This window comes from Manis pentadactyla, chromosome 16, assembly GCF_030020395.1.
Source record: "Manis pentadactyla isolate mManPen7 chromosome 16, mManPen7.hap1, whole genome shotgun sequence".
NCBI lineage: Eukaryota > Metazoa > Chordata > Mammalia > Pholidota > Manidae > Manis > Manis pentadactyla.
This window is the reverse complement of record NC_080034.1, coordinates 17,605,436-17,630,950: the sequence shown is the minus strand read 5'-3', so window position 1 is coordinate 17,630,950 and position 25,515 is coordinate 17,605,436. Positions and strand designations below refer to the sequence as shown.

The 25,515-nt window shown below is 40.0% G+C and overlaps 1 protein-coding gene and 1 pseudogene across 1 annotated transcript in view; one reads left to right on the top strand and one right to left on the bottom strand.

The window, feature by feature from the left end:
• LOC118927736 (dystonin) overlaps positions 1 to 25,515 on the bottom strand; it is a 415,594-nt gene that overhangs the window by 60,314 nt on the left and 329,765 nt on the right. Inside the window, 8 exon segments of the mRNA XM_057493688.1 lie at positions 3,080 to 3,286; positions 4,226 to 4,467; positions 5,657 to 5,741; positions 6,227 to 6,553; positions 6,748 to 6,907; positions 8,357 to 8,523; positions 10,817 to 10,987; positions 12,484 to 12,645. Of these exon segments, the coding sequence (XP_057349671.1) occupies positions 3,080 to 3,286; positions 4,226 to 4,467; positions 5,657 to 5,741; positions 6,227 to 6,553; positions 6,748 to 6,907; positions 8,357 to 8,523; positions 10,817 to 10,987; positions 12,484 to 12,645 (1,521 nt within the window).
• Positions 22,014 to 22,593, top strand: LOC118927742 (ubiquitin-60S ribosomal protein L40-like; annotated as a pseudogene).

Here is a 25,515-nt window from a genome sequence, read left to right as displayed (position 1 = left end):
TTTTAACATTCAAAGACACATCTTCTCAAAACTTAGTATGAAATGGGATTAACATGAAGTCTAAGCACATCAAATCAGAACTTTTCAAAAAACTAAATGTATGTAGGGTGGTCACAAAGTACATGCTGATTAGAAATCTGTATGCTCCCTTCCCTTCTCTCTTCAAACCTTAATTCTTTTCCATGTTTTCCTGGACATCTTTCATGTCAGTGTTTGGAAACCAGTACACTCTGTGAGTGGCCTGACAATTCACAAAGTCCCCTGGGCTCTTGCGGAATTCCAGAAAGCAGGTTATAACATTATAAAGGAGGCAGATCTGCATATAAGAATATAAACAACCTTGATGCTGGGCAAAAGATGAAACATCATTAAGAGAAATTTGCTAAAAAATCTAGTTTAATTTTGCCACGTTATTCATGGACAAAGAATTTGATCTATAAATTTAAAAACTACCAAATCATGTTTCTACACCCTCACCCTGTCCCTTGTGGGTGTGGGCATGGAGGGAGTAGAGATCGGGAAAGGAGTAGCAATTAATAAAACAAATTGTGTATCACTAAAGGTATGTCTAAAAAGATGGACTGGGGTCCAATCCTGTTCATGTTTCAGATGGAGAAGAGACAAAGATGGTAGATGACTTTTTTATACACCATAAAACAGACTGTACAAAATACGTGGCAAACATCTAGATCTAAAGGGTTTTGTTGTTTTGGTTTTTTTTCTGCATCATTCCTTTTACGTTTTATGGATGTGTTATCGTTGGATAAAAGCAAAACAAATATTTTATTACCTAACTGCATTCTAGTCTTAATTCCAAAACATTCCTAAGTGGGCAATGTCATAAAATAACTTCAATGATATGTTAAATCCTTTATAAACTTGAAAATAATGAGTTTAGAAATTATTCTTTTGAGTACAAAATGAAATGTCTGCCAAACCACGACAGGTATCCATCTGTTCCTAAACTTGCCTAGGGAGTGGTACCTCATTATCCCTTCGGTGCGCATCCTCATGTCTCATGTCCTTCCAGTTGGAAATATTCTCACTGTATACATCCATTCTGCAGCAGTAATAGTGCTTTCCTTCAGATTATTGAAGGAGGCTAGGAAGAAGATGCAACATCCCTAAGGAGTTTCCCTCTGTACATGACTTATCAGGAGACACTGTAGTGCTGCAGAATGGGATCTGGATAAGCTCTGGTTGCAACCCCACCATATACCAGCTGTGGGACCACAGGCATGGTGCCATACCGCACACTGCAACATTTCTCCCAGCTCCACACTGTGTGTCCGCTTAGCCTTACTAGAGGGATTTCTTTTTTTGATGACTTAGTACATTTTACTGTACATAATTCATGTACTTCTTTGTTATTGGAGGTATTGCACTGACAGGCATTTAAAAAGAATGCACATACAAATACAACATAAATATGCATGAACAACCAGAAGATATTCATGGCACTGCTATTAGCTACATGACGTACTGGAAGTAAGATACTTTTACTATAGGCATTCTCGCACTCTTTCTCACTCTCAAATGGATGGCTGGAAGGATAGAGACCACCTTGTTTACACATTCTTTCTTCTGTGAGTTTTTCTATCTTTTAGAAAATCTTGAAATTTTCTATAAGAAACAATCTTATAATGAAAAAAAAAAAACCCTCGGTAATAGTTATTTTCTTACAAGATGTATGCTTTTGATTCCAGAAGACAAATACTGACCTGGTTACTTTTCTTTCTTTTTTTTAACTTTGGAAACCATCTGCAAAACCTTGAATAGAACTGGGCAATAGTTAATGACCTTGGCACATATCAGAGTTTACTAACAAATATGAGCTCAACCTTGCCCTTATTACTGCCTTGCTTCACTGAACTAATCAACCACGGTCCACTTCTCAAGAAAAATCTTATTCCTAAGAGTACAGAATTATTTATTTGCCTTGCTATTGAGGGAAAACTTCAGTGCCAATTCTAAAATGTTGAAATAAATTTTGGAGAAAAATATTAAGTATTTTCACACAGTTGAATAAACTTTGTCAACAAATGTACTTATTTGCTTATCATAATGAGGCATACAAATTCTTCCAAACTATGAAAACAGTCATGCGATGCATTCCTCAGGCATGAATGCCCTCCCGCGCAAAAATTTCTTAGGCAGGCATTTTGCTATCATGTTCATCAGCTTTTGATTCCAGAGCACAGCACTGAAATGAGAGATGGAGCACTATGCCTTAGAACTACAGAAATTACACCTTGGAAAATTAAGTCTGGATTCTCCCACTCGGTCTGCTTGATTTGTGTGGCTTGTTCCTGGCATGTATTAGTAAAAACTTAGTCACATACCTTCCCAAGCTCTGCTCTAAAGTGCACACCACCTCACTAACCCTGTCCCAGAATCTTTGCATTGAGAGTCTGGTGACTTAATGCAAAGAATCACAGATTTTGATAAGAGTTAATCAAAACATGTATTTATAAACATCTATTTCCAGGACCGCACTCATTGTCTCCAGTTTTCTGAGGAGGCTGTGCCTATAAAACTCTCTGAACTATAAACTCTGTGTGAGGAGTCTCAGGTCACAAACTTTCATTTTTTTCCCCCCTTTAGTCACCTTCAGAAATAATTACATTACCAACACAGCTGTTTCCCGTTTAGAAAGAATACAGCCTATCTTTACCATAACTGTATGTAAATGAACAATTAATATGGACTCACATGATAATTCAAAGTGTGTACTCACACACAAATTAGACTGAGCCAGGGCATAAAATTACCACCAGCAATATACATAGGTAGACAAAAAGCATTCTGTTTGGAGAGCAGGGTTAAGCTCCCAGTGGCTGACGTGGTAAGGGTGAGTCTGGGAAACACGGAGGCAGATGGCTGTTCACAATGTACGAATCAGCCTTGCCCTGGCACCCGGGGGTCAAAGTCACCCAGGTGCACTCTTCCCAAATCGCTCCTGTCACTTTTGAAGTATAGCAAACAAACAGAAAGCCCATTCACAGACATCTTGTTCAGTAAGGCTCTGGGAACGACCGGAGGACATGCCCTTCCTGGGCAGCAAAGCCCGGGCCCCTACCTGCTGTGACCTCAGAAGGGCAGCGTCGATCTCCTCCACCTTCTGAGTGATGGTGTCTCTCACCAGGCGGTAGCGGTCATTGTCCTCAGCCACCATTTTCTCAAGCCCTTCCCTGGCCCTCCAGGGCACCAGTTCCAGTAAAGCACTGGTCACTTCATTAAGGGCGTCCAGTAAGGCTTTGTTGCTCTGGGCTTCCTTCTTCAGCTCCTGAGAGTGGAATTAAGAAAACACACAGATGTGAGATGATGTGTCAGAGTTTAAACAAGCTTTTTTTTCCCTTTAGCTGTCCTTGGGGCACAAGTCCTCCACGGGCAGGTAATGTGAGGCAGTGGTCTCCTCCTCTGTTTCAGTTAAGTGCTATAAACCTTTGTTATTTTAAGCTATTTTGTAAAAAGGAAAGTGTTTCCTGAGAAGTTCTGAAGAAGAATTCGTTTGTCAAAGATTTTTATCTTTGAAATTTAATATACATGCTTAAATGGGGAAATAAAACCAAGCAGGTTGACATGTAATATACTTTGCTTTCTGTTAACATCTAAGTAATCAGGTATCAGAAAAGTAAAATAAAGAGCCAAGTCCCAGCCAGAACTAAGTGACCCTCAAAACAAGAACATACTGGCTTTAAACCATCCCAGCTGGACACTACAGGCCCAGTGGGCCTGACCTCACCCACCTGCCCCCAGACTCCCTTTCAGCCACACGTGATCACACCTGAGGGATGATCAAACCAGAGGCTAGCTCTGAAAAGAATGATTAGCATGGTAGGATACCACCTCTGCAATACAGTGAGAAAAGCCGCCTCACGCTATACATCTGCCCACGTAAACAAACTAGTATTCAAACCAAATCATGCATATCTTTGAAACAATGATCATTTTCCTGTTTTTTTTTCTGTGTTCATCATTCTGTCTCTTGTGTAATTAACAATACTCCCAAACCTAAGAGTCTGGAAACAAATTCAATACATTGTTTTCATCTCGGGGCTCCTAAAAGTTGAAACAGTCCTTCGGCTGCCCACGTCTGTCAGGTTTCACCCACCAAAGCATCCATCAGCATATCAGCAGTGACAGGAGACAAGTATCATTTCATTCCTATGAACAGAGCTCCCCAGAGGGCAACCTGATCCAAAATGCATGAATCACAGCGTACTTTTTGTCTCACTTGGGCTTGGCTTGCCGCTTCTCCCTGCAGGACCTGAGTTTCATATGAAAGCAGTTCCCCCTGCACTTTGTCCAGCCAGGTGCAGAGCTCCTCATGTGTGGAGTGCAGCCGCTGTGCCAGCTGCAGCGCATGGTCCAGGGTCTTGGCGACGTCCGTGCTCAGCTTAGTAATGTCTTTATACCTTGCCTTAATGGCTTCCAATTTATCTTGAATGATTAAAACTTCATCACCTAAAATTTCAAAGCCATGTTAGATCTCATAAAAGCAAAGAAAAGGTGAGGGGAAGGGTTCTTCAGGTATTAATAACATACACTCATGAGATTTTTCTGGGAGGGGAAAAACCGGGAGGCATTTTCCCAAAGATGATTTGACCCAAGAGAAGCCCTTTGCTAGGTTTTTAATCATTCCCAAGATTGCTGGCAAATCTAAACAGCTCCAAAAATGCCAATATAAAAACTAGAAAGGAGCTCCAGGGCCTTCAGTTACGTGTAAAGTGTCATCTCTGCTTTTATATGTATGGTGCTCTTGGTTTTCAAACACAGGGTTTAAAAACTGCCCGGGTTCAAACATGGACTTGGTAGCTTATTACTTTCACAGGACGCTCCATCTCTCTGTGCCCTTGGGTACTCGTCATTACATGGGGTAAGAAGAGAACCTACTTGATAAGGCTGTGAACAAATGCAGTGAGTTTATGTCTGCAAAGTGTTTAGAACAGTGTCTGGTGTGTGTGCATGTATGCATACATGTATGTAGGTGTGTATGTGGGGTTTGTGTACATTAAAAATGATAATTCTATCTGCAGTATTCCAGCAGACCCTCACTTGCATCCACCTCATTCTCAGACACGGAGTAATTGTGTGGGGGCCTCAGACCCCTAGTCCAAGGTTCTACATATGATCCTGAATTCCTCCAACTCACCATGAATGGTACCTGCCCCCAGCACACACACATGCTGAACTGGCTGCAGTTACAGTGATGCTTTCCTCTGGCCAAAGGAAGTGCGAAACAAGTTAGTCTGTATCTGTTTCCTTAGTGAGCTCAAGCATGGGAAATGAAGCCTGGGTACAGCCACAGTATGTGTCTACCTTAAAATTGAAAGTATTTGTCTACAAACAGAACTGCCTTTCACTGCGGAAAACTAACATAACTACTCTGTGGGCTTCTCTGACCATCTCCTGTGCCACACCGTCTTGTGTTATGAGTAATACACACAACTTCCACTAAGAATTCAAGTGAGATCATGAGAAAAAAAGTAAGATCATATTCCCAGACCCCCCTTGGGTCTTCCCAGCATTCTCCAGAATGAAGTCTTGGAGTGGCCCCAACATTATAAAGGGTTTTGTTTTCTCCCATCCCTAAAGCATTTCAAAAGCACTGCAAAATGCTGACTGATGATGATTTGATTTGAAAGATACTCACCTGTTGTTTGTTTAAGTAGTTCTAAACCATTTAGTAAAGCCCGATCTACATTTTGTTTCCTGAGTAGGATGTCCTCTTGTAGAACCTAAAACACAGGGACCATTTTTATGTGGAGGGGGAAAAATTTAAATAAAGATTAGCATTAGTTAATCTTAGAGAACTGAATTGGGTTTCAGAGAGATGTATTTAAGTTAACACCTCACATTTTCCAGTGCTTTTCATGATTCCCACATGTGCCCCTCTTTTCTCCAGATCGCATGTTGCCATCCTTACACAAATACAACTCCACTTATGGGCTATGTGGAGATACTGGAACACTGGCTAATCAGGGTGGGTCTTTGTACACAACAATAAAGTAACAATGAAAAGTTAAAAACCTGGCTATTGGATAAACCTTTTTAAAAGTGAACTCATTAAAAGTAACCTGGGTACACAGGCAGCCTTTTTTGAGTATAGCAACTCACTTCAATCACAATGAACATAAAATCATACAGAAATAAGGAAGACTGAGAAAATAATGAAAACCGAAATGAAAAAAAAAAAAAAAAAACATAAAATAAATCAAAATACCCGAAGTTCGGCCTGCTGCTTCCACAGTCCCTCAGTGCTGTAATCCTGGACTGAGAGTTTGCTCATTTTGTCATGCACTTCGTTCAGCCAGTTCATCAGTTCAACTTCACCTTCCCCAAAAATCTTAGCATTACATAAGGCCTGCTGGAGAAGCTCAGACCTGCTGTGACTTTTCTCTTGAATCTCAGTGTACCACATTTGAGAGGAGTCTAATTTATTCTGCACCATATCTTTATCCTCCCTGGAGCTCAAAATCTTTAAGGACTGGCCAATGCTAACAGCCTGATGTAAATGTTTATTGTGATGGGTGATATCATCTTCTAAGGCCTAAATAAGGTTTAAAAAAGAGAAACAAAAGGAATAGACAAATGAAAATGATAACGTAAATAGAACAAAGGATGACATTTGAAATGAGTCAAGTTTGCAATTATGTGTAACACAATAGCACATAGCTCAAATTTATATCACAAAACCATAGAGGAAGTGGAAAACTGAATCTTCATGTGCGATGGGTTTCTTACTTTGTGCTGGGCAATCTGCTCCTCAAGTTTAGATGCTTGGGTTCCGATGGGCTCAGAATTTGCCAGCCTCTTTTCTACGGTTGTAAGCCACTCGTTCAGTGGTTCTAAGGTTTCATGAAATTGCTGGGCTACCACGGAGATACCTTCCAACTGACGATTCCTATGAATGTGCCAAGACAAAGGTCATTTAGGGATGAGGAATGTGTGAAACAGTCAACAGAAATCTTCACTCATGCTCCTGCGTTCTACTCTAAACATTTTTTAGAGAAAACATCTCAAGTTAAAATTTAAATCTCTCCCATTTAAAGAATATGTTAAAACAGTTCTCCTATTAAATGAAATTAAGGTTGAACAACAGACCAACCACCAGTACTGGGTTTTTATGAAAGTCTAAAGAAACTTGGTTAAAATGCTTATGATAGTAATAGTTATAGTGCCAGTAATATTACAATAATAAGAGCAATGACAATGACCATAAAAATAATGACTCATTGAACACATTCTGTGCTGGAACCAGTGGTGACTGGGTTTAATTTACTATAATTTCAATTGAATCAATTTATTAGTCTGAGTGTGAACTGTAGTATGACCTCTATCCCTTCACTTCATGCCATTGTGAAGAAGGTTTAGGAAAATAAGTAAAGCATTTATTCATTTAATTAACAAAAAGTACTTAAAGTATCTCTCATGGCACCCAGGGTAAAATGTCCTGGGCATTACACAGAAGGAACAATCTTCTGACATATATTGAAGGACAACAGGAAACTTTCAGCTTTCTTAAGAGCACCTTATTCTTCGGTCCTAGAATGCTAATTAATTCTACTCCATAATTCAAGATTAGACAAATTCTTCCCTTTGCCATTTTGGTTCTAAAGAAGGTAGGAAGTTATGGAACTACTCGTTCTGTTCAGTGATTCATCCATTTTCAAGTCAACAGGTCTCTGCGGCTGCACTTCACTGTGGCTACTACTCGACATGTTCATGTGGGGCCAAGGCAGAGAAGGAAGAAATGTAATTAAAAAAAAAAAATGTTGAGCACAAAATCCCAGTGGAGTCATGCTCCAGGCTTCCTGGCTTTCTCATAAGCACAGGACCCTACAACCTTCCTTATTTCCTAGATAACTCTTACTCTTCCTTTAAAACATAGCTTAACTCTCTCTTCCCTGCCCCTAGACTAGCTTCTTTCTGTCACATGCATCCAAGCACCCTGTATTTTTGCTTTGAAACATCGCAGTCTTCATTACTTACCAATGGCCATAAAACCCTACTAGACTGTGCTCCACCTGTGGGCAGAGATGACCTGTCCAGCTCACCCACATAAGCCAAGGTCTAGTTCTGTACCTGATGCAAGGTAGGCAGGCACTAACTATTTAATAAACAAAGGAATGAATTTCCCCCAAAGGCAACGTGTTTCTTAAAACAAAGAGTCAGGATCTATCTGGTGACTCTAAGCCATGACCAGCGGAGGAACAAGGAGAGAGCCCTTGCCACCTATGTTCACAGACACAGTAAACGTGGGAAAATACCAATTTAGAGAAAAGTATTATCAAAATACAAAAAACCAAGATTAAAGCTGTTGCAACTTTTACAAAAGACTGCCCGTAGTTACCGTGTCTCGGCTTTACTAAGCAGTGCCTGCCATCTGCTATCCAAGAGACTCAGCTGTTTCAAAATCTTCACTTTCTCTGCAGGTTCTGCTGTTGCAGCAATTTTTTCTCCTTTTTGTTTGATTACCTCCACAGTAGATTTGCCGTCATCCAACAATCTTTGGAGAAGCTTGAGACAAAACATTTAACATATACACAAAAAGGGAAAGGAAAACGTAGTCTAAGTACTTCTGCTATGTGACAAAAATATATATTTTGCATGGATTCATCTACAAAAGGATCTCAGAAGTAGGATTTTTAAAATAACTCGTTTTGTTTAATGATTCATTACTATTGTGTCAGATATTGTGGTAGAAGCTCTTCATAGTAGATAAAACTAATATTGGTAAGACCACTAAGGCATGCATTATTAAGTATGCAATATAAAATAATGGGGTAGAAGGTGCTGCTTAGGATAACTCCACTGCACTGAAATCCCTATTATTGTAATGAAATGGGAATGCCCTAAACATTCAACAATTATCAGTCTCATTGACACAAAAATGATTATTATAAACCATTAGTATTTCCAAGACCTTTTCCCATGACAATCCATTATAGACAGGGAACCTGAGGCTCAGACAGAGCTCACAGCTAATGAGGCTAAAACTAGAGGCTCTTGGCTCCTTTTAGTAGGCGGGACTAGCTCCTAAATCCTTCATGAGGATGAAAACAAAATAAGAGCCTTTAAATATCATTTCCAAAAGGAAAAGAAGGTGGAATGTGTCAGAAATCTCTAAGGCTGGCTAAATAAGACTAATATTTCAGGATTTTACAGCAGAAAAAAACACTCGATTTGAGTCTAAGTAAACATTTCAAGAAGCCTGGAATGAAATATTTGACACAGGTAGCTGGACTCAGGATTACCTGGCAGTAGTCTAATCAAAACAAGTATTTCAGGAGCAAGTTCTGTGCATACGCACTGTGTTAACGGCAATGAGGAAGTCACAGGTGAACAAAACCCTTGACACTGATTCCTTCATCTGACCCTGAGTGACAGTTAAGGATTAAAGAAATGGACAGTCTACTCCAGAAGTTAACAAGCTAGAAGAGGATTCTCTCCCTTTCGTTGACATCAAGACCACCAAAGCAGAAGGTAAGCGGAACGTGTTTAAAAACAAGGGGAAGAAATGCAAAAATTCTCTCGACACTGGTTAGTCATTATAAAATCAAGGCACAACAGGTGGGTTAGGCAGCAAAGAGAACGAATTAAGTAGATTACTTTGGATAAACTTTAACAGCAAAGCCTCTAGCTATTAAGAAAGCAAAATCAACACACAGGTTTTATTGGTGAAGCATAGTTCAGTAACTCTGGAAGAATAACAAAGGTTTAAATGAAACTGTAAATGGTAGCAAGTTATATTATTACATGTAACATCACATTAAATATATGATTATCACATGCATGTCATTTTATTCCTTGTTATATATTATATATGTGACTCAAAGATCACACAAATGCAATGTGTTTCCTGTTTTGTTTCTTCAATCCTTACCTCTAAATCTACTTCTAACAGGTTAGTTTCCCAATATACTAAAGCCTTTAGTGGATTTTGAGAGAGTACTGTCAAAATTAAATTAAGCCTCTTATCCATTCCCTTCTGTTTAAAGTTACACAGAAAACAAACCTTACGGGTGTGAGGCCCCACCCATATATCATTTCATGTCACAGCTGATGAGTTAGTAATGACAATGTCACTAAATGCTTCCTGACAGACCACAACCATCAGGGGCAAAAAACTGTATGTGTAGCCCCAAGCAGTCATCATCCCTCTAACAACAGTGCCTTTCTGATGTGGTACCATGTTGGTAGTACTAAAAACACAATGGCACATTCCTTAATTCCAGAATTAAATATTTGCCTCTTCAGTACAGATTGAACCACAAGAAACTGCCCATATTTAATCTATTAAAATGGGCAACTTCTGTATGGATTAACCTAATACATAAAGGAACCGTTGGCATTTCTGTCCACAGTTGCCTCTTCAGTGAGTGATGTCTTCCTGACCTGCTCCATTTAAAACTGCGCAAATACACACCCCACTCTCCACTCTGACACTTCCAGCCACCCATTCTTGCTCTTCACTTCCTAATACTTATCTCCACATCCCTGCTTTATTTATCACTTGCTAATTTATCACAATTTGCTTAATTACTTTACTGTCTCTCTCACCCTGTTCCTCCCCTCCTACTAAATTCAACGAGACACACTTATCTTTTTTACTCAATGATATATCTCCAGCACTGATACAATGCCTGACCCAAGACTCAATAAAATATTTGTTGGGGTAAATAATGTCTAGAACATCAATAACTAGTTAACTAGGATAGCCTATTAATGTAAACAGAGTCACAAGGTAAACTTTTAACTCTCCTTATCAAGAGTTAATATGAATCACAGTACAATAGCATCACTAACTTACCTTTTGCTCCTGTATCTGAGCCTTCACCACTTTGAGCTCGGCTGATGGGGGCTTCTGATTGGCCACGAGCTCCTCGGTGTCCACCAGCCAGCTGAGCAGGGACTCCAGGGAATCCTGGAACCTTCCACAGTGCAGCAAGGCCTCCTGCAGCTGTGCTGCTCGCTGAGCCACCTGCGAAGTTCCAGGTGTTCCAACTCACTTACTCATTTCATGCAACATGGGATCTGCCCACCAGCCACCACTTCTCATGCTGCTCTGCCCATTTTGTCACCCATTTTCTTTACCTTTGCACTTAGAATTACTGCCATTGATGGTGGGCAGGAAAGGGGTCAAACTTGAGCAAGAAAGCCAAGAAGATAAGATTATCATCCCAGTCAATGTAAAAGATAGTCTCTTTGAGATTTTGGAAATATCTAATACATTTATGATTAGCAATGAATGATTCAAATATTTCAAAGTTACTGAAAGAAACAAGGCCTTAGTCATATTTATCATTATCCCTGATGTGGTACCATATCGTTATCAATTTTATTTCCTACTGATGAATATCAGAGATAATGATTTAAAAAAGATAATGATTTTTAAAAACTATTATAGTAGGGAATCAGAATTGTGCTTTGTGAGGCAAAATAACTACAAAGTACCCATTAAGTTCTGCCAACTCCAAGTTCTAGAGTCCTTTTTTGACAAACCAGGGCCTTTGTCTCCTAGTAAACGGAGTCTCTGTACCCTGCACTGAGAGATCTTACTGCCCTTCTCATAGATCTTTTCCTTTTGGACCGAGAAAGTGGTTGGCAAGACACTTCAAGCACCAGGATGTACCTACACCTGACACTTGATTCCAATTGTGTCTGAGGAGCACAACGGCATGAAGCAGACTTTAAAAGAATGATACATGTAGTTTTGAGATTTGGCAGCTGCTTAAGATTTCAACACAGGGAAGAACTACAGAAACAATAGCAACCACACCAGAGAAGGAGTGCCATCCCATAACAATTTTCTGATCATTTATGCCATGTGAAGAGCCACCAGAATGGGTCAGCATTGTCTCCAAAGATATCAGGGCATTCTTTTCGTGTTTCTCCTTGTGGACATTTAGGAAAAGTTGGGATATACATCCTATAAGTAAAATAATACTTGGAGTTAATGGTCTATAGCGAGGGCATCAAACCCTGAGTCCGGGGTTGACAGTGCACAGTGTGACCTGCTGTACAGAGGGAAATGGCCACTGACAATGGAAAAGTAGGTTTCACATACGAAGTGAGATTTCCAGGTTAATTTGTATTTGACAACAGTGAACCTAGGCTCTTACATGGCAGTGATTTGCTGAGGTTAATAAGTAGCTAGTACACCTTTAGAGGTAGATGTGCTCTCTCTACCCAGGGCCACGCATCAGGGGCCACCTGCCGTCACACCTGTACTGTTGAGTCTCTATCAAAGTGGAGATAACAACAGGGAGAAGCCCTGTTTCACCCAGCTCACTTCTTTCCTTTATGCTGCCTACCACACTCCTGTGAGCATCTGAGTGTGAGCCACCCAGCTCACAGCAATGCAAAAATATAGGCATGTTTACGGAAGTGTGGCTACTATAAATATGATTAGTGATCACACAAATGCTAGAGAATAATAATGAACAGAAATGACAATGAAGGGGACGAAAAAATTACCTTCTTACTGAGAGTCTTCCACCATGCATTGACTTCATCCAGGTCATGCTCCAAAGCCTGCGTGCTGGTGTTTTTAGCAGCACTCTGAATAAGTCCTTGACCTAACCAGTTGACATCTTGCTGTTTAACCTGCAAGGGCTCAATCTCTTCTTTTTGGAATATCTGCAGTTGGGAGGGCAGTCATTATATGAATGACATTATCTAACCACCACCAAATATAAACATTTGTTCAATTATCAGGTATCAAGTATTAGAGGTAAAGATAATTTTTGCTGCCTATTCATAGGTCGTAACTATCTAATGAATAATAGTAAGGAAGTAAACTAAATATCTGTTCACATTATCAAACCACTCAGGAATATTAACGAATGATATTCTAAGTGTATTTAATCAGATTACTTAAAGAACCAAGAAAAGAGTACATGTGTCCTCTCTTTATTGCTTCATTATCATAGTAATAGAAATTTCATATCATTTCAATTTAACTCTTGTTATAAAAAAGAAAAGGTATGGAGAATGCTAAGGAGCAAAATTTTAAGATAGGCCCCAAATGAATCTTACTGGGCAAGGATACTTATATAGGCTCCTCTAAAGATGCTTGCTGCTAGCTGGCAACTAAAGTCTAAGGCTCAAACTGGAAATGAGCATCTCTGAGAAGATGAGGAGGTGAGACAAGAGGTCAGGCTTTAGCCTGCCAAGTAAGCTAAGCTAATAGAGTAGGAGAAGAGAAAAGATACCACAGGCACTGCATGAGTGTGGGTGCCTACACATGCAGCCCCCTTAATATCTGTCAAGAATGCAGAAGGGTTTGCAAGAGGCATGGAGACCTCACCCCATGGAGGACCTGATCACCCGTACGGGCAGCACAGCAGCTCTGGCCACTCTGGCCCCCGCCGGCCCCATCAGCAGTTCTCCAGCACTCACCCAGTGACTGTCCACCCCATCCAACCTCAGTCCCCAGCTGCCTGTAACTAGTACAAGATCTAAAAGATCTAATGTGTTAGGGCAAAAGACAAGTTCCACTAAAGCAGAAATTTCTGTTTTCCTTATACTGAACCTATCATAGTACCCAGCACATAATATATACCCAATAAATTGTTGCCAAAGGAACAACACAGAAAAATTATGTCTGTATTTTGGGGCAGATGATGTCAACCCCACAACAGAGGATACTGGGGTTACATCAACACTTTCATAGACAATACAAATGTTCTTAATATAGGGCTTGAAAGATGCCACGAGGAAAATAAATTAGTTTAAGGAAGGAAAGCTTCATTCAGTCAGACACCAAAGACTAAGTTTAGGGCTCTGAGTCATTAAACTTACAGGGCAATATGTAAATATATGAACAGTCCAGATGAATGAACAGTTGAATAGGATGTATGAAAACATAATAAAGCCAAATATCAAAATGGTACTTGTAAAAAATGTACTGACACAGTATGGAAAATAATTTTGAGAGATGTAGAGGCTGAAAGAGAGAAACTCTCTAGACTCTGGCCCAAGACCTAGCACGCAGGATACTCCTGTGTTACTGTGTGAATGACTGACTTAAGAAACAGCAAACAAATAAATGATCATTTCCTATAAAAGTCCCCTCCTAGTTAAAAGCACATTTCCTTCTTTAGGAAATCTTTAGAGACAGTTTCCACACTGGCTAATTACTTCTACATAACAATATTAAATATAAAAAGTCAATCACAGAAAACTACAGAAATTATAAGAATTCCCCCAAATCACTGAGAAAAAAAAAAGCACACCTAAGTTTTAATAATTCTTTAAAAGACATTAATTTACCTAGTAAGTCAATTGGAAGTTGCAGCAAGGTGGTGAAAATAGAATTTGGTACAATGATTCTATTCCTCTTCATATCACTTTCTAAGTTACTGCTTCTAGAAACTAATAGCTGTGAATATGTTTTACAACTCAAAAAAAAAGGAGTGGGGGATGCGTAGGAAAACTGCTCATTCTTAATTCAGGAACTTTTCTGGCACATAAGGATTCAAGGAAAGCTTCTATTCTCCCTCAGATAATTTTTCAGGACAAAACCTAATATTTTTAACCTCTGATCTTAAAGAAATTAATTTTTGGGTTGCATATCAGCTTAGGTCTAGGTGGGTCTCTGGTAATATATTTTTTCAACAAACAATATATTAAGAGTAAAAAAAGGACAACTACTAATGAATCTATATGCTCCTAAGCATTCAATTACTTCCTAAAAATAAACTGCAAAATCCTTCACATAAAAAAGGACTTTGCTGAGCTTTTAACCTAACTAGCATGCCATTTAATGCATGCTCAAGGGAAGGGTACCACTGACTAGAGCGATGATTTCTTAGGCTAAGGAGGGATTTTTCTGTTTTGTCCAAATTCCTTATCTCTCAGTGATAACAAAATACCTATGAAGAGACACTTTCCCCCAACTCAATCCATAAGCACACAAACACAGAGAAGCTTAAAATAAAATAAAATTACCTCTGAGGCAGTTTACCAGAAGAGCTTAGGAAAAGTACCAAAATAGCTGAACTTCAATCCGAGTGGGAAGAAAAAAATTACAGGCTTGAGGAACAAACTCTACTTACTACAAGGCTGCACCCTTTACTTTCTTACTTCAGTCACCACTCACAGAAAGTTAGGGGCTGTAATGACTGCACAACACACCACCACCACTTCTGTACTTCCACATGCAGAGCTACTGAGAGAAAATTTTCAGCACACTTTAAAAGTCCTTAACTTGCACAGAGTACTCTGCAGACCGCAACAATGTAACACTGGGTTTGTGCCTTTATAACTAAGTGCTCAGGCTTAATAAACCCAATGTAACTGCCTTTAAAGGGCAGTGTCTTAAACCACAATTTGTGTTAAGAGCCTAACATTAACATAAACTCACAGTGGAGGCATTCTGAATGAAGGGCAGCTAACAACCGTTGGCCCAGCCAACAGCGGGACAACAGCCGGGAATAATCATTCTCCTCAAATATGGTCCCTCATCTGTCAAAATGATCCACTTACCCGTTTATCTGTCATCTTGCAGAGTACTAATCAAGCCCCCAAATAAAAGACTGAATATGATCATTATTAGAAATACTAGGGACCATTTTAAAACAGAACCACAAACTTAAGGCATTCCATAGTTTCGCATTCCTGTCAATTACCTGAGCTGCCTGAAAGCCATTACAGACTGTGTCCAATGTTCCTGCCTGGGCCCTTGTTTTCCTAGGAGCTGCTTTCTTTCTTAGTGGTGTGAATTTTGGGGAACACTTCAAATGGATCACCTCCATCTCCTGGGCAGAAAGGGGAGCCTCCACTTCCTCTTTAAATGCTATGTTGGATTCTTCTGAATCATGTGGTATCAATAGGGTCACACTTTCCACTAGACTTGTGCTACCACAATCTACGTAATTTCCCCCCAGATCTGTGACAGAGAGATCTAAATCCTCAGGAGAATCTTCCATACATTCCCTACTTCGTGCTGTGACTTGAGATTTTCCGGGTCCATATGTTTTCCTTTCATCTGCAGTGGGAGAAATACACTCGTGTGCTCCATCTCTTGACATAATTAATGGCTCAAATTTAACAGGGCTCTCTTTCAAATTATTCTGCAGGTAACAATTTTCACCATGGATTTCCCTTTGGCCACTGACATGTTTTGTTTCCTCCAGTGGAGAAGCATCATGCAAAATCGTTTCTAAATTCTCATCCGGGTGGGTGCTTCCACATGAAAGCAGGGGGATTTTCTGTTCACTAATGGAATAAACAGAAAAAAATGGTCTATACTGCTCTGCTATGTGAATATCTTCAGCAGAAGACAAGCTTCTAATTCGTGACTGGTCTCCAGTTAAAATGCCCTGTTTTTCTTCCCTCTCTGCTGGAGGGCTACATAAACCAGAGTCGTCCTCCTCTGATGTGAGAGAATTAGTACCCCATCTGCACTTGCCGGCCTTGGTAACAGCATCTGACGTATCAATAGGTTCAACAAAAGAGCTTTCACTTTTGTTTGCATAATCCATAAAATTGGCTGGGACAAACATTCGCCATGACCGTCTATGCTCCTTCTTTTCTGCATGCGATTTGGCTTTGGGTAATCCTGTGCTTCGAATGACATCACTGTTTAGTTTGAGCGCATCAAAGATCATCTTTTCATCTAGTTTGTTAACTTCACGACCTCTCAGCTCAAATGCACCGGAAGAAGCAAGGGCACCATTGGACCATAAAGAGCTAACATCCAGTGTTCTGTGACTGTAGGGTAAAGTCCGGTCTGTAAAATGCCTGGAAGACAGGCTACCTTTGGAACCAGAGTCTATCTGTTCGTTTAGCCTAACGGTATCATAGATGGACCGCTGCGGGACATAGCAGTCTTCGATGTTTAGGTCCTCCTCTTCTTCACCTTTCCCTACACATGGGGGATTCTGACGTAAACAGTCTGGTCTGCTGAGTGGCTTCCCCATTTTATAGACAGTTAAAACAACTATCGCAGTTCTTGATAATACAGAAAATAAGAAATAAGATAAAGCATCTTTCACAAAAGTGTACTTCTGAACAGAACTATGAAGTGTCTTCAGCATAAAGACACATGCTCAAATAACATACACTGTAATATATGAGGTGCATAAGGTCATCATCAGTGCGTCTGTCTAAATCAACTATCCTCTTACCTGGCTGTTTTTAGAATGATTCTAAAAAATAAAGTGCAGTAAGGATACAGTACAGAAATCTCCTTTCTCCCACTTCCCTAGGCCTCAAAGTTTCCTTTCACATACTCCAAAACACAGAAAGAAAACACATACACACTTAACAGTGTCTCAAACACTCAAAACATTCCATTGTCAGTCTATTTCCCTTTTTAGTCTACTTTTGCATCTGAGATTTCCAGATTAAAATTTTCAAATGAGCAAGCGTTTTTAATAAGCTGCATGTCAGTTTTGGCAGGGCGTGGGTTAACTGTAATCCACTTAAAGGTGGCTTGCAAAACCCCATCTCCTTTATAAATAAATCATGCTTCAGAAACTTAGACAAACACAGGGACCATGTATTATTGTTCAGATCAAGGCACGGAACAATCTTCAGAGAAAAATAAGTTAAGTCTAAGGCTGTAAGAAAGTTAAAATTTTCTTTTACTTTTTTTGGGAGTAGCTATAAATAATCTTGATCCAAAAGGCAGTTTTTCTTCCCATATTAAGCTTCTTCCAGGCTTTTCACAAGTGCCCAAAGAAGAAAAAAACAAACAAAAAAGACTTTTGGACACCCAGGCCAGTATAATCCAGCAACCCTTTAAACAGTTAGAAAGCATGGTGTACTATAAGCTCCCCTTTAAAAAGAGAAAAGGCCATTTCCAAAGGGTCTTATCTGATCCTCCTTAAGAAGGCTTATTCCACCTGAGGTAACCTCAGCGAAGAAGAGCTCCCGGTTTCCTCCAAGGCACAGACAGCTCATTCACATGCAGCTGAAAACCGAGACGACTCTATCCTTTGAAACTGCCCAACTGTGGCCGCAGCGGCTTTCATTTTAGCTACAGCTGGAGAGACGCAGAGGGGGCCGGTGGAGCAGGCGGAGAGGAACTCCGGCAGGGGCCCCCTGCGCTGTGCCCAGCTCCTCAGGACAGTGAGGTCCCCGCAAGCATCCTCCGGAGCCAGGGCGCCGGCAGCGACGCCCTCGCTCCCCGGGCAGCGTGCGCTCCGTCCCTCCACCCGCCGGCTCCCGGCGCTCCGGACCGCCGCTCTCCCGATCGCTTCGCTGCTACGCCCTCCCGCGACTCAAGTTCGCAGGCATCGCCCCTTTGACTCCTGGCCTCTTCTCAGAGTCAGCGGACTGTTCAGGGGGAGGTACCTAGACGCCGAGAGGCTGCGGTGCAACAGCTTGGTGGTGACATCAGCGCAAGTCAGCCCCCGTTCTGGATCTGGGGAGAGGGGCAGCTCCGGTGCAGAGGTCCCTAAATGGGAAGGGATCTGAAGGGCTTGCGGAGGCAGAACCTGACACCAGGAGCTCCCCGGAAGAAATAATTTCGTGTACGCCAGGGGCCTACGTTCATTTGAATATCAAATGGGAGGAAACTCTATTCAGGTCCCTATCCTTCAGGTGCAGCCACCCTCTCAGACACTGCAGTTGCAGACTCCAGTAATCGCCATGCGAGGTGCAGATCACTTTGAAACCGAGTGTTGTGTCATGCCTTTTTAAGGCCCAAGTTTAACTGTTCTCCAAAGTAATTGTCCCTATGGGCAGGGATCCCTGAGCCCCAGTGCCAGGAATGTTAGTACTAGTTAGTTACCAATAACCATGCAGCCTCCCTGAGCTTAATGCAAAGCCCAGGCAAAGATCCCAGGCAGTAGATGACTTTGGATATTTAATAAACAAAATCGCATCCACAGATTTTCATCTATTGAACAAAAGCTCTTTAAAAATACTATTTTGCAAACAAATTCAGCAAGTCAAACCTTAGCCATTGTAGGGAAAATTAATAGTTTTTAAATAAAATCTTTCCATTCTTTATTTTACAAAATAAACATTAACAGAGCAGCAGATAGAATGACACATGAAGGCAGATTGTCTTTTCTCCATCTCACAAAATAATCATTTCTGAGCATAAATAAAACTGCAATGACCCAAAGGGAAGAAGGCAGTTCTAGTAAAAACAACTTTATACTTTCTCTGATAATTTTTTACAGAAAAGATGTGGCACAGAACTTTTGTTCCAAAAATTATTTTAATAAACCTAAGAACTGAATCTTAAAAAAAAAATCCATAACCAGAACTCAATACATCACACGCCCACTTGGTAATTATTAGATTGCAACTCAGTATGTGGCCATTGTTAAGTTGGGAAGGGAAATAGGAAAATATATATATATATAGCCATTTATAAAGAAAAATATAGTAAAATATCCATCAACATTGCAATATCAGTGCTGGTTTTTCAGAGTCATAAAGTGAAATATTTCAACAAGCTCAAGCACACAGGCTGTTCTGAGGTGCTGATGATCAAAGAAAAATGTGCAGTTACCATGTTTGAACAGTGGACTGGGCACTAGGCCAGCAATTAGACCATGAGTTTGGCCCCCAATGCCACTATCTTGATAGGTAAGACTGGAGAGCTGCCTATTGATGGCAATATTGATAATAAAGTTTCCGTGAAATGTGGGTAAGGGCCTTTCTCTAAACATTCTAGGATCGTCACAGACCTTTTCATAAGAATGGCACCAACTCAGTCCACCTTAGACTCTAACTTGAATCATCAGCACAGTATTATTCTAGCTTTTTGTAAGGCTAAGAAGAGTAACAGGTAACCTCACATTTGAGGTGGGTCATATATCTTTAAAAATAACTAAATAATCCATAAATTGAAGCATTCGTCAAAGAGGGCTCACTACCTGCCAAACATCATGATGAGCACTTGCAAAACACTGGTGCAGAGATGAACTGCTATTGGCCTTACAAACCTACAGCAGAGTGGAGAACAGGGATGAGAAAATACAGTTTTGAAGTAGGGAGTGCAATGGGAAAATGTCCTTTAATTGATCATGTTTAAGTATATGCCATTTTTTAAATAACTGAATTCCTATTTTGTTAAGCTGACTTCAACTAATTCTATAAATGATGATTCTAATACATTGTGATTCAAATTAAAATCTGTAGTATTAATATTATATTGGTCCTTATGACAATAACTTACATTCCAAAGATGTATCTGGATAGCATTAAAAAAAGTCTGAAATAAGCAGAACTGGGCTGGTTTATCTTTTCCTCTCAGATATGGTTTACACAGTTACTTTAAATGTTATCACGTCTAACCTTAATCAAATTGTGATACAGTAAACAAATATTAATCATGATATCTAGAACTCACACTCAGGAGAAAAATACACAATGAATAAAATGAGCAAAACTTTTCTAAAAAACAGCCAACACTATTACTTCATACAGAAATCATAAAGTTAAATGTTCTCAAAATGTGACTTGACTTATTTGACACTGCCTACTAAAAAACATGATCTAGATAAAGTATCTTCTAAAGGCAGATGATTTTGGAAAAGTACACATATTGGCTGTGTAATAAGCAGAATAGTACTCATTTTTTAAATTTGTATTTTCAAAGTTAAATCTTTAAAAAGGCAAGTTCCTGAACAATCTTACCACAAGTGCGAGAATCTACCTCATTTTATCAATTGAAACATAGAGTTTTTAAAACTGAAAGATGGAAGATATTAAGATATCGATATGCAATAAGTGGAAAATGTCTACGTGAATAAATGCAATAACGCCCATGAAAACTGACAAAGTATCCTCCTGGCCTAATAGATCCTGAAATCTGGATTAGAAGCCAAACGAGAGCAAGGTGTTTTTTTGCTGGGAGTTCAAAAATAGACCTTAGGAGTAACAATTTCTATTCTTTCTAAAATAAATGTGCCATTAGTTAATGAAAACTGAAAGTATCCTATATTTTTTAGCTTTCAAACTAAAAAACTTCTTCACATAAACGACTAAAAAGTTTCTGAGGATATTCATCAAAAGAATATGCCATAGCTATTTATTTCATTTGGAAATAGTTTAAATTTAAAAGAAAGTAGGATATTCAGACCCCATCACAAAAGCAAACTAAGAAGCACTTGACAGGTTGTCTGATCTTGATGGGAATTTACCTTGATGTGAATGTTAGGTAATATCCTTAATTAAGCACTCACTTGCTATTCTTTCTGTAAGTTATTGTAATACTGTTTTTCCCCTATTTTCATAGTTTTCAGATGACAGTGGGATAAAAAAATTTCCACATGAACAGAAAATAATTCTATATATAATCATCATTGATTGAAATACATTCACATATAGCTACCAAAAGTTCAGGGGTTTTTTTCATTCCATTCAGCAAGCAAAACCAGTGCACCTACTCACTATGTTGTACACTTGAAACCAACATATTGTATACCAACTACACGTCAATTTAAAAAAAAGTAAAAATCAATATACCTATTAATGATTCCACTTAATTTCCTTCAGAGGAACAAAAACCAAACAAAACCTGAAAATACTATTCATATGAAAACACTGACAAGAGAAATATTCTTGAAATTAAGACAATCAAGAATATGTGAGAAACAAGGTATGTGAGCAAAGCCATTTTCTTGGGGTATCCTGGTTCCTGAGCAGCTCCAAAAGCTTTTCCCCTAATTTACTGTCACAGCATTCACCTACCCAAGGCTATCAGATAGTGGACAAATGGAGATCTGAATAAACATTCTAAAAACATTTACTGGTCAAGTTTTCTTATCACGGAGCCAGTGTATAATTTATAACAACAAAGCAAATTCCTCTCTGTCCCTGTTTCTACACGCACAGACACACCTTCAAGCAGCTCCCCACATCAGCACACTGCACAGTGTAGGGCTCCTCTCATCCAAGGAGGCCTATGTGACAGCAGAGGCTGCCGTTTGGCGCTTTCGGTGGGGTGAGGGGGTGCGGGGAGGGAGTAATTTAAAATAATGACACAGGTTTATTCTTGTTAATGCCAAAAACATTCCCCCCACCAAAAAAAAAGAAAATCCCCTGATATAAAATCTCTGTCTCTTTCATCAACGAGGCCGCCGAGATGCAGACGCAGAGATGCAGATCTCTGTGAAGACCCTGACAGGCAAGACCATAACCCTTGAGGTTAAGCTCAGTGACACCACTGAGAATGTCAAATCTAAAATCCAAGACAAGGAAGGCATCCCACCTGACTAGCAGTGTCTGATTTTTGCAGGCAAACGGATAGAGGATGGCCGCACTCTCTCAGACTACAGGATTCAGGAAAAGTCCACCCTGCACTTGGTGCTTCGCTCGCGGGGGGCATCATCGAGCCTTCCCTCCGCCAGCTAACCCAGAAATACAACTGCGACAAGATGATCTGCCGCAAGTGCTATGCTCGCCTGCACCTCTGTGCTGTCAACTGCAGCAAGAAGTGTAGCCATGCCAACAACCTGCGCCCCAAGAAGAAGGTCAAATAAGCCTCTCCACTGGCTCTTCCTTTGCCCTTAGGGTGGCCTCCTGCCCTTGCATCATGGCCTTGGGGGCTCAATAAAGTTTCTCTTCGTTGACTGCAGCAGTAAAAAAAAAAAAATCTCTGGCTGGGACTGCCCCCAGAACCTCCCTTAATTCCTCCATCTTATATGAAGCAATAGAAAAAAGAGGGCAGGCAGCATGAAGGGCGACATCACCAGCTAGCAGCAAAATGGGAAGACAATCCACACTGGCCACTTCCGCTCATACAGGGTACCCTTTCAGAGCCGTGTATCCTTGCTGACACAGGAAGGAGGGCGCCCATCCCTCCGCTGGTTTGTGGGCGTGAGAATATGAAGTATGACTGATTCACAGCAGGCCAGTTCCAATTCCCAGCGCGGTGTGGTCTCCCCTTTAGTGGGGCTTCTCTTCTGCCCCGCGTATATGATTCTCTTTCCCTAAAATCTTCAATGCCACTGTAGCTGATTAAATAATGTGACCTTCCTCTAAAGTCCGTGCATCAAGTTACAGTTTCTAGAGCGAAAATATTTTCACCTTTAAAAATATCAGCGGGAGGTATGTAACCTCCTTGCTAGCATAGTCTCATTAACAAACATCAAGAACTTTCCCCTAAGGAAACCTCTTCTTGCAATAGCTTTATTTAATTTTCCCATTCTCAACCAAAATGGAGAACAATTCGTCGTTGTCCTTTATGTAATGATATGGGTATACAAACAAGAAGATGTTTGGAAAGTGATGTATTAATAATATCAACAATACTGTATACAAATTGTGCTCAAACTGCCTGGCTTCTTCAGCCTCATGACACTGGCCCTGGGTAGCTCACCCCATACTCAACTCATGATGCCTGGGTTAAATGATGCCTTCACCTAGACCAGAGAAAAGCTTATCACAGTATATCGGGCCTGGGTTCAGGTCTTCGTCCCCAATTTCAACTTGTCTTAAAAATTCTGTGCTCCAGAGAAGACAAGTAATGACTCTGTAGCATCTTCCTACACTGATGGGCAGTGACGGCAAGAGGGGGGCTGAGGACTTGATGAAATGGGTAAATGCTGAAACCACAGTGCTGTTCATGTGAAGCCTTCAGAAGACTGGATAGCAGTGATACTAAAAATAAAAAATTCTGTGCTCTATGTTACGCTATTTCAATTTTGAAAACAGAAAGAAATCTTTGGTTCAGGAGTGACTTGTATCAGTGATATGTTCATTTGTGGGGACAAACTGAATTACAGTTGGGGTGGCAACAGAATGGCCAAAAACAAACAGGAAGCAGGTTCTGAGAGAAGACTTCTTACCATGGCCTAGAGAGAGATGGGGGGTGTGGGGGGTATATATTTTGCTAGAAAGTGACTGGATATGTTCATTAAAACATCAAGTTCCTTTGATCTTCAATGAAATTGAATCAGTTCCATATGGTGATGAGGATTACTTCACAACGATCAGAAGATCTGACTAGCTGTTGATGATATCATGGGAACGGCAGGGACCTGTTCCTTGCAGAGAGTTGGTTACATATGTCTTTGATAAGTAAAGTTGCGGAAATATTAACATTACTTAATAACATAGTTTAGAATTTGAAGATGATCTTGAGTTAGGAATCTTCAAGGATACGGATAAAGGCAACACCGAAGGGGATTTTTCTTTCTTGCCTAGGAAGTTAGGACAGGGTGCACAGAATTTAATGTAATAATAGAGAAGTGTAAGTAGAAAAATGATACTCTGACTTATCAACAGTCATAGAAAACACTTCACTCTCCAGAAATTTTAATCCAATGACTAATATTCTGAAGTTGGAAACTGTATGGTAAGCAGAACTCATACAATCAAGATAGTTTAAAAACTTTAAACTAATACAAAAGGTAATGCCAGTCTAGTTTCAAAAATCCAGAATAGCTTTCACTAACAGTGAATTAGCACATTTGGTTCAGAATAAATAGCATTCGTTTTTAATCATTATGTTTGGGTTAGGATTTCAAACATGAATTAGTTTTGTCCTTTCAAGGACAGTGACTGCTATTTTCTATGTTAAGTTTTAGGGGGGAAAAAATGGAAGCAGAGAAGTCTGTCTTACCTAGTTTAAATAATCCATTGCCTTCCAAGTGAATCTAAGGCCTCCCCAACTGAGTGACCGGGGAATGGCTATTAAATTTCAGTCCTACTCTGATGGAAGTTTATTTCATATTATGAAAAAATTTTTGTATGATTTTATCCATGAATTTAGGTTCAACTAAAGCTACTGATAAGAGTAATGTCAAGACTCTTTCAAAGTCTATGATGAAAACAGACCAGTACTTCAGTGCCCTATTTCATTTTTACAAATCACAGTAAGTAGGAGTTTGCTATTTTTCATTTTCACTCAACACAAATGAGTTTTCACACAACACAAATAAATCTACTTCAACATTTTCTTTTAATCTCCCTAAAATATTGCTGAACTAACGTTCAGCAGAAGTCTAACTGCCCAACAAAAACTAAATCGAGATCTGAATTGCAAACAAGTGAACTCACCACTTGGATCAAGAAAGCTGTGATCACCAGGACAGTGCAATGTCCGGCTCCACAGCAGAGGAATGGTCGTGGGCACCACCACCACCACCACCGTCTTCATCACACCATCTATGTGTCCGTTTCTCAGACAATTTCACACACATTTATCTCATGTTTTTCATAGTAGCCAGTTTTATAGAAGCTTTCCTTATGTGGGTGCTCCTAGTGTTTTGGGTTAAAAGGAACAATGGCTGGCTACCCAGGCCACCCAAATTAGACTATGGCGAAGATGATGTGAAAATTTCCCAGAAAAAACATCAGATGTACAACATGAGGAATAAAGTTGACACAGAACATTGGATTATTTCCACCAAAACATCCAGGCTCTGACATGTACCCCCCTATGTGACCTTGGGCAAGTCACGTGACCTCCAGTCTCAGCTTCCTGACAGTGAAGATGGCCATAATAATAGCATCCACCTCTCCTGACCATTGACAGGATTAAACACAGAGTTCAGAAAAGTGCCTGACCACAGTGAGCCCACAGTACATGTTAAC